This window comes from Rana temporaria, chromosome 9, assembly GCF_905171775.1.
Source record: "Rana temporaria chromosome 9, aRanTem1.1, whole genome shotgun sequence".
NCBI classification, from domain to species: domain Eukaryota; kingdom Metazoa; phylum Chordata; class Amphibia; order Anura; family Ranidae; genus Rana; species Rana temporaria.
Window position 1 is genome coordinate 117,240,802 of NC_053497.1, and position 16,458 is coordinate 117,257,259.

General features: G+C 47.6%; 1 protein-coding gene across 1 annotated transcript in view; it reads right to left on the reverse strand.

Annotated features, from left to right (window-relative positions):
* LOC120913896 (synaptonemal complex central element protein 1-like) overlaps positions 1-16,458 on the reverse strand; it is a 104,877-nt gene that overhangs the window by 61,219 nt on the left and 27,200 nt on the right. Inside the window, exon 4 of the mRNA XM_040324230.1 lies at positions 7,578-7,625. Within this exon, the coding sequence (XP_040180164.1) occupies positions 7,578-7,625 (48 nt within the window). The remainder of the gene's footprint in view (positions 1-7,577; positions 7,626-16,458) is intronic.

A 16,458-nucleotide genomic window follows, 5' to 3' on the forward strand; every position in this document is an offset into this window, starting at 1 on the left:
GGAATCCAACACTGGGCTTCTTTGCTCCATCAGGCCATGAGCCCAAGCTTGCAGCTCCTCAGAAAGGAGGGATATGACGAAGCTCACTTTTACGGCCTCTAAAAAGAAAGTCCTGGGCTGAAGTGCAAGGTATAAAGAGCAGGCATTCTTAAAAGCTCGGTATTTCCTGCGATCGCCTGCAAATCGCTCGGGTGTGGGGACCCTAGGCTCTGGATGAGTCACTACTACAGCCGGGTTTGCGGGAGCCTGTGGGGCTGCAGCCCCAGTGGCGGGTGCCACAGTTGGAGCAGAGGGTCCGGGTGATCCAGCAAGCTGCTGAAGGCGGCCATCGATCTGAAGATATCCTTCCTGCAGTTTTTGCACAGCTTCCGTAAGTGCGGAGACCTGCTGGCAGAGGGTCTCGAAAGGCGATCGCGCCCTGTCGGCCTCGGACATCTGGCTGGTTTGTACTGTCAGGGTAAGTACTCACCGAGGCCGAGATGCCGAGAGCGGCTCACCTTTGCGACTCTGCGCACTCCGCCGCCTGGAGGTGAGACAGCGGGGAAGGGTGAAAAGAGGCACCGGTTACCAGCAGCAGACTGGGAGTTGATCGCAGATCAAGGTGGCGCTGGTCAGCGAGCTCAGTAGGTAGGAAGTAGCAGGAACAGGCAGTGGGTCGGGTACTGTAAAAGTTCAGACAACTGAGAGCAAGTTCAAGCTGAGACTGTAAGCAGATCCGGGATGCAAGCCAGAGGTCAGGGGTTGGAGAAGGTAACAAGGTCCAAGGTACAAGCCAGAGGTCAAGGGTTGGAGACAGCAGCAGATCCAGTGAGACAAGCCGGGGGTCAGGTACAGGAGAGAGAGCAGAGTAGTTGGGTCAAATCCGGGTCACAATGAGCTCAAGCACAGGTACAGGAAGGTTCAAACAAGCAGGAGCTGACAACAAACCAGCAACCCGTCATGAGACTGGGGCTGGTTTAAGTAGGCAGGACCGGCCTCTGATTGGTGCTCGTGGATGCGCCCGTGCACGCGCCGTCCCGCAGAACCGCGCATGAGCACGCCGTGCAACACAGCGGTTAGAGATGCCGATTCTCTGACAAGGGGGTTCATATAATTCAGCCGTAAGAGCCGTCACGTCTGTCCATTGGTAGCCACCGCAGCTATAAATAGTGTCATTCGGATGCCCGCACATGCGCAGAAGAATGACCGGGCGTAATGACGTCATCGCGACCGCGACGCACAATGATGACGCGTAGTCATCAATAGTAAACATAGCGCTGTCCTGAAGGACATGATTTATACTGTGCATGGGCACAAAAAATCACTGACACAAGTCAGAGTGCAATGTATTCAAAGGGCAAATCCAGCAATTGGATAACATGCCATACAAATGGTAACATGCCATATCCAGCAAAAGGACAGACACCAGGCATAATATTGCAAAAATAGCTTCACAAGGGTAATAATAAAATAAAGACAGTTTGTCTACTTGGAAAGAGGACAAAAATTATCAATGTCCCTAGAACAGGTAAAAATGCTAAACCAATCAACACACTTTAAATGAAAAATGAAATGACTGGAATATTATTGAAAATAATTAAACGTAAACGGGCAGGGCTCCCTATTGGGCGGGGCCCATGGGCTTCAGCCCAGTCAAGCCCAATGGTAAGTCTGACCCAGGTTACAGGCATTGGACTGCTAAGGAATGGGGTAAAGTCATGTTCTCCTTTATGATTGTTTGGGGCATCCGGAAAAAACCTTGTCTGGAGAAGAAAAGGTGAGTGCTACCATGAGTCCTGTGTCATGCCAACAGCAAAGCATCCTGAGACCATTCTTGTGTGTGGTTGCTTCTCAGCTAAGAGAGTGGGCACACTCACAATTTTGCCTAAGAACACGAATGAATAAAGAATGGTCCAAAAACATCCTCAGAGAGCAACTTCGCCGAACCATCCAGTTGGTGATGAACAATGTCTTTTCCAGCATGATGGAGCACCTTACCATCAGGCCTCGTACATACGACCGAACATGTCTGCTGAAACTGGTCCGCAGACCACTTTCAGCGGACATGTTCGGTCGTCTGTACGTCCGACCGGACAATTTTCCGGCGGATCGGACAGGTTTCCAGCGGACAAATGTTTCTTAGCATGCTAAGAAACATGTCCGCTGGAAGCCTGTCCGTCGGACATGTTCGGTCGTCTGTACAACTTACCAGACATGTCCGCTCGGCCGAAAGCCCTTGCATGCGTCGAAGTGATTCGACGCATGCATGAAAGCATTGACCTTCCAGGGTCGCGCACGTCGCCGCGTCATCGTTCCGCCGACGGCGCGGCCACGTCACCGCGTATCCTGTCCGCGGGGATTTTGGTTTGATGGTGTGTACAACCATCAGACCAAAATCCGGCAGCGGACATGTCCGACGAAAACGGTCCGGCGGACCGTTTTCATCGGACAGTCCGTCCGTGTGTACGAGGCCTAAGGCAAAAGTGATAACTTAGTGGCTTGGGAAACAAAACATCGAAATTTTGGGTCCATGGCCAGTCAACTCGCCAGACCTTAATCCTACTGAGAACTTGGTGGTCAATCCTCAAGAGGCAGGTGAATAAAAAAAAAAAAACACAAATTCTCACAAACTCCAAGCATTGATTATGCAAGAATATGCTGCCATCAGTCAGGATGTGGCCCAGAAGTTGATTGACAGTATGCCAGGGCAAATTGCAGATGTCATGAAAAAGAAGGGTCAACACTGCAAATATTGATTCTGCATAAACATAATGTAATTGTCAATAAAAGTTTTTGACACTTATGAAATGCTTGTAATTAAACTTCAGTATACCATAGTAACATCTGACAAAAAACACTGAAGCAGCAGACTTTGTGAAAATGTAGATTTGTGTCATTTTCCAAACTTTTGGCCAGGACTGTACTTCTCTCTGTCAGTCCTTCCACTGGTTGCCAGTTACTTGAGGAATTAAATTCCAACATCTCACTCCAGTTTCTTGACTATAGCATTAAATATGGCTTATTACCTGCTATGCCAATAACCCCACCCTTCCATCTAATTAATGCACCACGTAGAATTGGAATAAATTGGCCATAGCGGACATTTTTATTAACCAAAATATAAAATATCCAATAATTAACATTTATAGGCATAAAACCAATCTGTACCTGCCAGTCACCTCTAAGGCTCCTAGTCGCAAAAAACACTGACTCAGACACAACTCGCAGGTACCCATACACCAACTGGGAGCCGTCCCTCAGACGGGTCCCTACACCATACCTTTTTTGGCCATATGACCTAAAAGGACCTTGCACCCAGTCAACGCCATGCAAACCTGACACCCTAGGTTTGAGAGGACCTCCACACCCTCAGTGCCCTCTGTATACCCTCATCCAAACCCAGACACCACATCAATACCAACAGCAATCAAATGAACACAGTTTCCGCTTAAATAACACCAAGGTTCCAATTCCAACTCGTAATGGCATACAGCCAAACCCCCATTGCGCATCAGAAATCGTGCCACCTCCCGATTTACTTCTCCCCTTGCCTTGTTAAGACCCGTAACTGACCTTGCCCACCGCCACTGTGTATGGGCCATCATATCTGATCATACTATCTATCATACTATCAACAAGTCCAGGTAAGCTAATCGAAGCCGAAGAAAGTCATATTTAACATCTCAAATGAGCTCCCTCATGGACCGTAGCCCTAAATCGTTCCCCCCAGCATGTACCACTAACACGTTGGGGGCTCTATCAAGCCGAGCATAACGCTTAAATGCAGGAACCACTCTACTCCACAATAGACCGGGCATCTCGATCCAATGAACCACCGCCTCCTCCCTAGGAATGCCCAATTGACGCCCGTCAGGCCGTACGTCAGCACTTCTCGCTCCCCAATGGAAGTATGAGTGGCTCAATATCCAAATCAAGCCCTTCCCTGTAAAGAAAAAACAACAAAAACACCACACACATAAAAGCAAGAACATAAAGCCAGCCTTCCCCCGAAAACAAGAGGGGACAAACAGGACAGCATACAGGCACAAATCCCACATAAACTAACATAAAGCATAACAAATAGGGACGAACATATAGGCGATAAGGCCGACATTCCCACCTGCCAATACGCTGTAAGGCCCCCTCACTTAACCCCAAACGCGATGCCTTCGTTGCGGCCCCAATTCGAAAGGAATGAGATGCAAAGTCGTAAGGACAAAAACCCAAGACAACCAAATACCTCCTGATCACCGCCGTGAACTGATACTGAGACAAAGACGAACCATCCGCATGCAATAAAAAGGGGCCGACGCAACCTAGGCGTAACTCCAAAAAACATGAAATGACCTGCATCGGACAAGCTGTCGACCCCGCAACGTCAAACAACTCCAGTCGCACACCTCGCCTGGCTTGATCCGTCTTGGATCTCCGTATCCAAAAAAACACTGAATTGTCACTACACTATACGCCAGCCGACTGCAAACCGTCCAACCCCATCTAGAAGAACAGATCAATTCCCCAATGCGCAGCGCCCCAAAAAATGCTAAGGAAAAGGCCGTCTGAAACAACAGGGCCTCATAGGCTGACAAACACACATCAGGAAGCACCCGAAACAACAAACCCAAAAACTCAAAAGACACCGGACAGCGACCATCCACCGGCCTACGCCCCCTGCGGTAGCCCTTCACCGCTTGCCGAACCAAAAAAAATCCTTCGTACAATCCCTACGACCCAACAACTTGAACAAAAATGACAACCAACTTACTATTCAACACCGACACCCCCCTCCTCCACATTCCGACCTATGAAATGCAACACTAAGAACCTGTCATCACCCGCAACTACCGCTCCACCCAGACCACTACTCCCAAACCATCAAAAATAACCGACCATGTAGCCTCACTCACCGACTGCCGAATCAGGGTCGCAGTCACTCCAAGGCAATCCGCCACAGCTGTGCTGCACAAGGAACTCCCAGTTGCGTCACTCCCGTAGCCAACAAGTGAAACTTGTCCCACTGAAACCGAGAGAGCGTCGACCAAGGAATTAGTGCAACCCGGGACATGAACAGCATATACAAATGCACTGCAACGTAAACAAGCCAACACCAAATGCCACAACAAATGCACCACCGGAGGCGATGAAGCTGACACGCTATTTAATTGCCTGCACAACAGCCATATTATCGCAATTAAAACAGATCTTTTTGTTACTGAACTGAGAACCCCAAAGCTCCACCGCAAACACAATTGAAAACGGTTCCAAGAGTGCCAAGTTCCTGGTGAACCCAGTCTCCCGCCATTCCAACCCCCATTCTCCAAACTTTTGGCCAGGACTGTACTTCTCTCTGTCAGTCCTTCCACTGGTTGCTAGTTACTTGATAAATTCCAACATCTCCCTCCAGTTTCTTGACTATGGCATTAAATATGGCTTATTACCTGCTATGCCAATAACCCCACCCTTCCATCTAATGAATGCACCACGTAGAATTGGAATAAATTGGCCATAGCGGCCATTTTTATTAACCAAAATATACCAATATTTACCAAGATTCAATATCCATTCTTGCCAATAAAGCCCCACGACCATAGAAACGAACACACCGCAATACATGAAAAGAGGTGTAGGAAATGAAACACAAACCAGGATCAATTAATTCATTTACCAAACCCCCTTTTGGGATATGACAAATGATGAATCAACCTAAACTTGTTGGGTTCCTTCCTAGGGACTACCCCCAAATTATCCAGCGGTGAAGAGATAAACAGACCAGCCATGCGGCCCAGCTCAACCTATTTTTGCTAATTTCGCAGACACCACCTCCATGCGAGCCAACGCTGACCTCAAATTGTCCACAGGTTGTGGGGGGGGGGGTGGGGAAGCCTACACGGAATACGAAAGCCCTCTGCGAATCCCGAAGCCAGCAGGTCCGACCCCTCACGGTTTGGATACCTACCTAGAAACGGACACATCCTTGCCATGCTCACCGGAGTCCTCTCTTTTTCCCACATGCTCCCCAGTTCTGCCTTTGCATTTTTGTGTACATCTATTAAAGGGGTGGGAGCCCCCACAGCCAGAGCACTCATGTTTATATTTGCACGTTGTTCCAAACTTGCAAGTCCCTTCGTTGAACGGCCAGCAGTACCCCTTTCTTTTGTTGGCTGACTATCCAGAGGAAGAAGACCTGCCTGCCCCTGACTGAAAAAAATAAGTGCCAGCCCGCGCCGAGGTCATGAGCCGCATCCAAAGACCAATGTCCTTGTAGTCCCAGTGCAAGGACAGACGTAACGCCTTGCGCTGGCAGAAGTGCTCGTGGTACCTAAGCCGTGTCAATCACCCGTAGACTTGATTAGCCTCCCCTATCGCATCCAAATAACAAAAGAGAGTGGAGCAGTTCTCCGGAGCCCTTTCCCCTATAACACTGGCTAAAATTGCAAATTCCTAAAGTCAATTGGTAAACGACCGGGGAATGAGCCTATATGGCCCTTTCTCTTCTTCCTCCTTCTTGCTGTCATCCAACTTGCCTCTATCCAGATAAAATATTTTCCAGTGGAAGAAGGGAAACAATTTTGACGTACTCACTTCTCCAAATTTTCACACACTTCCTGCTTTAGGTGTGCTCCTAGCGGCTCCTCAAAACAAACGTACACCACACATTTGGCCGATTCCCCAACGAACCCAGTCCACCTCCTTATCCAGCGCCTTACATTGTCCGCTGTCCGCCGCACCAGCACCCCCCACGGAAGATGACATCCCCGAAGCTGCCAGCAGTGGACCAGACAATGTCCCAGTCTCCGCTGCCGGTGTGCCCCTGGCCACCGCCGGAGGCACCCAGGCTGCCGTGGGCAACTCTGCATCTGATAAATGGTATAGCTGCCCCAAATGTCCCTCAACCCCACTAAGAGCTGCACCAGATCCTGCACTCCCGACACTGCCCTCCCGGAATCAACCGCAACCCCAGCCCCTGCCAACACAGACCCCGCAACATGCAAAGACCCCCCAGCACCCGGTCCCCCAGCAACAGGCACACACATTCCTCCTGGGCCGCACCACCACCGCGTGGTACCGGCACTTTGGTGCGGGGGCCGGAGGGTCCCTAGAGGCAGACTCTGTGAGGCTCCTAAGGTGGCGCTGGACTCTGGGAGACACCTCCGGGCTGAGGCGCTCCAGAGGCCTAGACTTCTGAGCACATGGCAAAGCAGGGGGTGCAGGTACGGCACCCCCTTGCCCGGCTCCCACAAGGAGACCACCGACCTAGGAATGCAGCCAGTCAATGCCGTGCACAGCCACTGCAGCCCGTAGCTGGGAGATCAGTGACTCCAAATCCCCCATAATTGCGGGATTTGAAAGCGCCGTTGCAGAAAGGAGCCCTAACATGTGGGAAGTTGTTCCACACTCTTCTTCCTTCTGACTGGAGACTACCCCCTTGTTCCATCCCCTAATCACATCCCCCCAAAGCTCCACCAAGCCCCCATACAACTTTAAACAGCCCTGAAATGCCCCTTACTATTAACTCCCTGTGACCCAAACCCCTTTAACCCCTGTCATGCCGGCCCTCCGTTTATTGCCTTGGGGTTCTACTCCGGGCCTCTCTTTACCTTGCTTCTTCTCCAGCTCTTCCTGTAGATTCTGCCTCTCCGCACGCACTGTAAGATAAAATCAAATAAGCCTTGCAAGATGTGCAGATTTTTTTACAGCCAGCAAGGTGTGAGCCAGCAATAGGGATGAGCAGACTGATACCAATTTCATCTTTGACAACATCTTGGCAAAATTAGCTTCTAGGTAAAATTTGATAGAATAAATATAATTTGACTAAAGGAAAATCTTTCCATGTTGCTTTTCAGGCAAAACCCTTTACCTCTTTTGTACCCTCCAAGGCACCCCCAGCAAACAATCAGTAAATGGAGTGTCACAGGAAATGAAAGGGTTTAATAACTGTGTATGGATAGTATAAATGTGGTTTAATGAGTAAAAGACCTGCAGCAGACTAAGTTATCCAGTTCAGCTCTGTGACAGACCAGTGGCGGCTGGTGCTCAAAGTTTTAGGGGGGTGCGCAAACAAAATGAAAAATTAAACTGTTAGTAATGCAGAACTGTAAATAGCCATTTATCAGGCGATTATGTAACATTACTGCTAGATAAAATATATAAAATTGTAATGTTTAACCACTTAAGACCCGGACCAAAATGCAGCTAAAGGACCTTGCCCCTTTTTGCGATTCGGCACTGCGTCGCTTTAACTGACAATTGCGCGGTCGTGTGACGTGGCTCCCAAACAAAATTGGCGTCCTTTTTTTCCCACAAATAGAGCTTTCTTTTGGTGGTATTTGAACACCTCTGCGGTTTTTATTTTTTGCGCTATAAACAAAAATAGAGCGACAATTTTGAAAAAAAATCAATATTTTTTACTTTTTGCTATAATAAATATCCCCCAAAAATATCTAAAAAAAAATATTTTTTCCTCAGTTTAGGCCGACACGCATTCTACCTATTTGTGGTAAAAAAAAAAAATTGCAATAAGCGTTTATCAGTTGGTTTGCGCAAAATTTATAGCGTTTACAAAATAGGGGATAGTTTTATTGCATTTTTATTAATTATTTTTTTTTTACTACTAATGACGGCGATCAGCGATTTTTTTCGTGACTGCGACATTATGGCGGACACTTCGGACAATTTTGACACATGACCATTGTCATTTTTACAGCAAAAAATGCATTGTTTATTGTGAAAATGACAGAAAATGACAGTTGCAGTTTGGGAGTTAACCAATAGGGGGCGCTGCTGGGGTTATGTGTTCCCTGAAGTGTGTTTACAACTGTAGGGGGTGTGGCTGTAGGAGTGACGTAATCGATTGTGTCCCCCTAGATTAGGGGGGGACAGAATCGATGCAGCCGCCACAGTGAAGAACGGGGAAGCCGCTTTTACACGCGGCTCTCCCCGTTCTTCAGCTCCGGGGACCAATCGCGGGACTCCTGCGCCCGCGACCCACGGCTGGGTACATGTACAGGACGTACCTGTACATACATGTGCCCAGCCGTGCCATTCTGCTGACGTATATGTGCAGGATGCGGTCCTTAAGTGGTTAACTACTTAAGCCCCGGACCATTTTGCAGCTAAAGGACCAGGCCCCTTTTTGCGATTCGGCACTGCGTCAGTTTAACTGAAAATTGCGCGGTCATGCGACGTGGCTCCCAAACAAAATTTACGTCATTTTTTCCCCACAAATAGAGCTTTCTTTTGGTGGTATTTGATCACCTCTGCGGTTTTTTTTTTTTTGCGCTATATTTTGCGACAATTTTGAAAAAAAATCTATATTTTTTACTTTTTGCTATAATAAATATCCCTAAAAAATATATAAGAAAAACATTTGTTTCCTCAGTTTAGGCCGATACGTATTGTTCTACATATTTTTGGTAAAAAAAATCGCAATAAGCGTTTATTGATTGGTTTGCACAAAAGTTATAGCATCTACAAAATAGGGGATAGTTTTATGGCATTTTTATTAATACTAATGGCGACATTTTTATTGTGACCGTGACATTACGACGGACACTTTTGACAAAGTTTTGGGACCATTCAGATTTATACAGCAATTAGTGCTATAAAACTGCACTGATTACTGTATAAGGGCCCTTTCACACGTACGGACAAACGGTCTGTTTATTACAAGTCCGTTTACGGACTTGTAATGTATCCCTATGGGATTGCAGATGTTAGCGGATGATGCATCCGCTAACGTCCGCAACCATCCGCGTCCGCAAAGATCCGCAAAGATCCGCTTTTGCGGACGGAAGAAAACCCTATTTTTCTTCCACCCGGCGGAACAGATCGGATGAATACGGACACACGGTCCGTATTCATCCAATTCCCCATAGGGGAGAGCGGAGGAGAGACAGGGCGGTCTCTGCACAGTGTGCGGGGACCGCCCTGTCCGCCGACAGCTCTGCAGGGATTTATGGAGGAATCCCAGCTGAGCCAAACGGGCTAACGGAGCGGATCAATACGGATCCGCTCCGTGTGAAAGAGCCCTAAATGTGTTAACACTAGGGGGCGCTGAAGGGGTTAAATATGTTCCCTAAAGTGTGTTTAAACTGAAGGGGGCAGGGACTCACAAGGGGAGGAGACCGATCTGTGTTCCTCTGTACTGGGAACACACATCGGTCTCCTTATCTCTGACAGGACATGGATCTGTGTGTTTAACCACTAGCCGACCAGCCGCCGCAGTTATACGCGATCACCGCCGGGCACCCGCGATCGCTCGATACAGAGCGAGAACCGGGAGCTGTGTGTGTAAACACACAGCTCCCAGTCCTGTCAGGGGGAGAAATGACTGTTCGTCTGTTCATACAACGTATGAACAGCGATCTGTCATTTCCCAAAGTCAGTCTCACCCCCCCTTTAGTTAGAACACGCCTAGGGAACATAATTAACCCCTTCCTCGCCCCCTAGTGTTAACCCCTTCCCTGCCAGTGGCATTTTTACAGTAATCAATGCATTTTTAAAGCACTGATCGCTATAAAAATGCCAATGGTCCCAAAAATGTGTCAAAAGTGTCCGCCATAAGGTCGCAGTAGCGATAAAAATCGTTGATCGCCGCCATTACTAGTAAAAAAAAAAAATATTAATAAAAATGCCATAAAACTATACCCTATTTTGTAGAGGCTATAATTTTTGCGCAAACCAATCAATAAACGCTTATTGCGATTTTTTTTACAAAAAATAAACTGTAAAACTGAGGAAAAAAAATATTTTTTTTTCAAAATTGTCGCTCTATTTTTGCTTACAGCACAAAAAATAAAAACCGCAGGTGATCATATACCACCAAAAGAAAGCTCTATTTGTGGGGAAAAAAGGACGCCAATTTTGTTTGGGAGCCACATCGCACGACCGCGCAATTGTCAGTTAAAGCGAGTGCGGTGAACTGAAATACTTCTGAAGAGGTGAGATGCTGTTGATTTATCTGTGTGATAAAAATCAAAAATACTATTTTGTTTTTCTGCTGTAGGACCAGCAGTGTCAGCCCAGCAGTAGGCTGTGCCAGACTCCATAGATAGGTTCCTGTGTGGTGAAGGTAGATGCCCCAAGTGGCCAGGGTTTATTTTATGTTTGACTTTGTTTATGCTGTTTGGATGCTTGCACTTGTTTCCAGCAAGATGGAAGAATAAACCAAAATCTTTGTTTTCAAACTGTCTTCGGCTATTTATCGGTATAATTCAGTGTGTAGTGAACCCATCCAGAGGGTCACACACCCCCGCTACCGAGCTAACCCCTTACACATGGTGGAGTGCCGTGGGCAGTTAAAGTAAACCCAAAATGGAGGAGACGAATGCAGGTTTGCAGCGGAGCATTACAGCTCAACAACAGGCTCACGCAGCTCAACAACAGGTTCACCAAGAGAGCATTGCAGCTCAACAACAGGCTCACCAAGAGAGCCTTGCAGCTCAACAACAGGCTCACCAAGAGAGCATTGCAGGCTTGGAACAGAGACACCAGCAGCAAATGGAGGCCATCGTGACACAGATTCAGAGACAGCAGACCGAGGCTGGGAGTCAGGCCAGTAACATACCGACTTTTCGGGTAAGACACCCTTTGCCAAAGATGACTGCAGATGAGGACCCTGAGATGTTTCTGACCATGTTTGAGAGAGCAGCGGAAAGAGAGAGTTGGCCTAAAGAACAGTGGGCTGGACTAGTGGCCGCCCTATTATCTGGAGAAGCCCAAAAGGCATATTTTGATTTGGAGCTTGCAGACGCAAAGAACTATGATCGGTTAAAAAAGGAAATATTGGCACGTTTTGGTGTAACCCTGGATGTCCGTGCTCAGCGGTTCCACAATTGGAGTTATCAGCTGAAGAAGCCACCTCGGTCGCAGATGTATGACCTCATCCATATGGCTAGGAAATGGCTGCAGCCAGAAACTCTGTCCGGACCAAAAATTTTGGAGCGAGTAGTCATGGACAAATTTCTTAGGTCTCTTCCTAACACCCTGCAGAAATGGGTGAACCATGGTGGTCCGGAAACCGCAGACTAACTTGTAGACTTGGTCGAAAGGTACCTAACAACAGAGAATTTGTCCTCTTCCACCAGAGACGCACAGACTTTCCACCCCAAGACCAGACCCTCCCCACCTATAGGTAAGACTGCATCAAGGGATGGGGGTGGAGAGAGGGACCAAAAAGCAACTAGAAGAATTATCAAGACTACTGCTAATGTTTGGCGAGAGCGGCCTGGAAGACCCATCCCACAGGAGAGGACCAGAAGGTTGATTTGTTACCGTTGCCGGGAAGAGGGACATGTAGCAGCGGTTTGCCCAGCGGGTGATGAGCCCATGCAGTGTGACTTTCTGACAGAGACACGACAGTCCCTTTTTGCAACCACATGCACTGTAGTAAAGGGAAATGAGAAACCTTTATGTAGAATGTGCTTAGATGGTAAAGATGTTGTGGTATTGTTGGATTCAGATGATATAAATGATAATGCGCAGAAAATTAACTCTAATGATGTGAAAACCTTTGCAACAGTGCAACAATGGTGCAATATACAGTGTGATACTTAATTAGTCTCTTAGTCATGTGTCTAGTGACGTAATGCGTGGGGGAGGAGCTATGAACGGGAATGACAGACTACACGTCTGAATGTGGAGAACATCCATCCTGAGCGGCTTGTTTGTTGCCTGTTTTTGTCCAGGGATTCGTGAGTGTGCCCACATTAGAACCTTGTGTCTTATCTGCTAATGGTGGTTATTGTATTGCGCAATCAGGTTCTTTCTGCTTGTTTTGCATGAGCTGTATCAGCGGGGGAAGATCTCGTTACCTGCCAGTGAAAAGCGACTGGGAATCAGGGAGGCGCACCCCACACAAGTCTCTGTTTGCAATTTTCCACACAGGGAGTGTATAGGTCTCTGCACCTACTGCATCACTAATTGGGACTAATTAAGTATCACACTGTATATTGCACCATTGTTGCACTGTTGCAAAGGTTTTCACATCATTAGAGTTAATTTTCTGTGCATTGTCATTTATATCATATTATTGTTTGGTTAGTTCACCTGTTTCATATGCAGCGATTATTATTTGGTTGTTTTTTTGGTGTCATATATTTGATTATTTAGTAGCGCTGTAGTACATTTATATCTTTATCATTGTTGGATTCAGGTAGCCTGGTCACCTTAGTGAAAAGTGATCTACTGGTGGGAAAAACCTTACATCCTAGGAAAATGGCTGTAATTTGTGTACACTCGAAAATATCCGGTGACTACGGCTTCCTTTGAAATCTCCCTCGGTAACTTGTGTCACCAGGTGGGTTTAGTTCCCAAACTGCCACATGACACCATTGTGGGAAGGGATTTCCCAAAATTGTGGGAACTCTGGGACTGCCCAGATTCCCCAGTAGGTGGTTCTTCTGAGCCTGAAACATCTACTCCAGAAACCTCTAACTGTGAGGATTCTACTGAGTTTCCATTCTCCGTCTTAGCAGGGGAAACACCAGTCCCTAGAGAGGAGCCTGCTACCTCAGAAGAGGAACAGCGGCCGATAGGGTTTGATGACCTTGAGGTGCACAGAGAAAATTTCATCACTGAGCATTTGAGCGACCCCACATTGCTAAGTGCCCGGGAGAATGTAGTGAAGATAGATGGGGAGTTAGTTAACCCTGATGAGAGGGTTGCCCGCCCTTACTTCATTATTGGAAGGGACCTGTTATATCGAGTGTCACAGAGGATAGAGGACACCATTGAGCAACTGGTAGTGCCTAAACCGTACCGCAAGATGGTTTTGGAACTGGTCCATGGGCACATTCTTGGGGGACATTTGGGAGCAGAAAAAAACGGGAGAGGATCACCCAGAGGTTTTATTGGCCTGGGATCACTAAGGAAGTGGAATTGTACTGCTCTTCCTGTCCAGTGTGTCAGACTACTGCACCCGTGCCACATTTCCGCAGTCCGTTGGTATCCCTGCCCATTATCGAGGTCCCTTTTGAGAGGATCGCCATGGACTTGGTTGGCCCCTTACTGAAGTCCACTAGAGGGCACCAGCACATCTTGGTAATAATGGACTATGCCACCCGTTACCCAGAAGCCATTTCTCTCCGAAACACCTCTGCTAAAACCATTGCCAAAGAGTTATTTCAGGTTTTCAGCCATGTGGGTCTTCCTAAGGAAGTCCTAACTGACCAGGGCACCCTGTTTATGTCTAGGGTGACCAAAGAACTTTGTAAACTCCTGAAAGTGACCCAAGTACGTACATCAGTATATCACCCTCAAAAAGATGGGTTAGTGGAAAGGTTTAATAAAACCTTAAAACAAATGTTGAGGAAGGTGGTGGATAAAGACAGAACGAATTGGGATTATCTGCTCCCTTATCTGATGTTTGCCATAAGAGAGGTTCCCCAATCGTCCACAGGGTTTTCTCCGTTTGAGCTACTGTATGGGAGGTACCCCCGGTGCCTACTGGACATTGCCAGGGAAACATGGGAGAGTGAGAGTTTCTCTCAACGAAGTGTGATTGAACATGTGGCCCAAATGCAAGATAGAATTGCCTAAGTGATGCCGATTGTGAAGGAACATTTAGCTCAAGCCCAATTGGCTCAACAAAGGATTTACAATCGTGGGGCCCAGGTCCATTCCTTTGCACCTGGTGATAGGGTTTTGGTGTTGGTTCCCATGATCGAAAGTAAATTCCTAGCCAAATGGCAGGATCCCTATGAAGTGTTGGAGAAAATGGGGGTGGTGAATTATAAAATTAGCCAACCAGGAAGACGAAAACCTGAGCAGCTCTATCACGTGAACTTTCTGAAACCCTGGAAGGATAGAGAGTCCTTGGTCGCTAAGACTACCCGATTTTCTGCTCCATTTAACCTGGCTGTCCCTGAAGTTGGGATAGCGGAGACTCTATCCAAAACTCAGCAAACAGGAGGTTAAAGAATGTGTGCTCCGTAATAAGGAGAAGTTTTCAGACCTGCCAGGTTGGGCCCCCGGAGTTGAACATGACATTATCACCACACCAGGGGATAAGGTCAAGTTGAAGCCTTATAGAATTCCAGAATCCCGGCGAGAGGCAATTAGCCAGGAAGTAAAAAAAATGCTTGAGCTGGGGGTGATAGAAGAGTCAAATAGTGATTGTCAGGGATCGGATGGGAGACTGATTTGATGAGGTCGAACTCTCTTATATCTCCTGTCCTGGCTCCGCTGAAGGTGAAACAGAGGAAGCCGAAGGACAAGAGGGACATGAGTGCCTGGAGCCGGAGGTCCCTGGAGAACAGCTTGGCAGGGTTCAGCGGCCTGGAACAGACTGTGATGAGCTTAGCAGGAACAGGTAACAGCCAGGCAGGTAACCAAGGGTTAACAGCAACCAGGAACATAGACAGGAGCAAGGTCTCAGGAATAGCCAGGTTTGTCAGCAGGCAGGCAGTGAGGTACCAAATCATAGACAGAGCCAGAGTCAGGAACGGAGCCGAGTCAGGGATGGACATCAGTACAGGATCAGAACACAGAGCCAAGGTCAAGAACAAGCCGGGTCAAAATGCTAGGAAAACACACAGGATCAGAGCAAGACTCAGGAACACAGCTGAAGATCAGTCAGCAAAGTACAAGAGCCCAGACTCCCTTTAAATAGGCTGTCTGGCGCCAAACGTAATTAGGCTCGTACGTGTGCTCGCGTCTGTGCACATGCATGCCCACAATTGCGAGCTCTAAAGCGCATGCGCGAGCCTGTGTGCCATTCTACGGCAAAGGCTATGCGCTTGCGCACGTCTGTGTGCAAAACGTCTCACAGGAGTTCCCTGACATTGCCCCCCCTTAGAGGCAGCCTCCGGATGCCCACAAGAGACCGTTTTTCAGGATGAAGCTGGAGGTAGGCCTGTATCAACCGGGGAGCATGAACATTGGAGGCTGGTTCCCAGGAGTTATATCCTCAGGGCCATAACCCTTCCATTTAATGAGGAACTGAGTCCGACCTCCCCTCTTCCTAAAGTCCAGAACAGCCTCAACCTCATATTCTTCACTTCCTTCAACCAGTAGTGGGGCAGGGGCTTCGGTGCCACGATTTGGGAAGGGGTTAGAGACCGTAGGCTTGAGCAGCGAAATGTGGAACACAGGATGGATCTTTAAACTGCTTGGCAAGGATAATTCAAAAGCCACAGAATTGATCTGTTTTTTTATTGGAAAAGGACCCAAAAATTTTGGGCCAAGTTTCTTTGAAGAGCATTTCAACTTTAGGTTAGCTGTGGACAGAACAACCCTGTCTCCTGGCTTCAAGTTCAGGTTCCCTCTTCTCTTCCTATCAAAACATTTTTTGTTAGCCGCCTGTGACTTTAGGATCGTTTCTCGCAAGAGTTGATTATTGGTGGTAAAGTCCAGTCTCTCTTGCACAGCTGGTACAGAAGATTCCATGGGTACATTGGGTAGAAAGCAAGTGCAATACTCATAATTAACATAGAAGGGCGACTGGTTGATAGCAGAATGAACAGAATTATTGTACGCAAA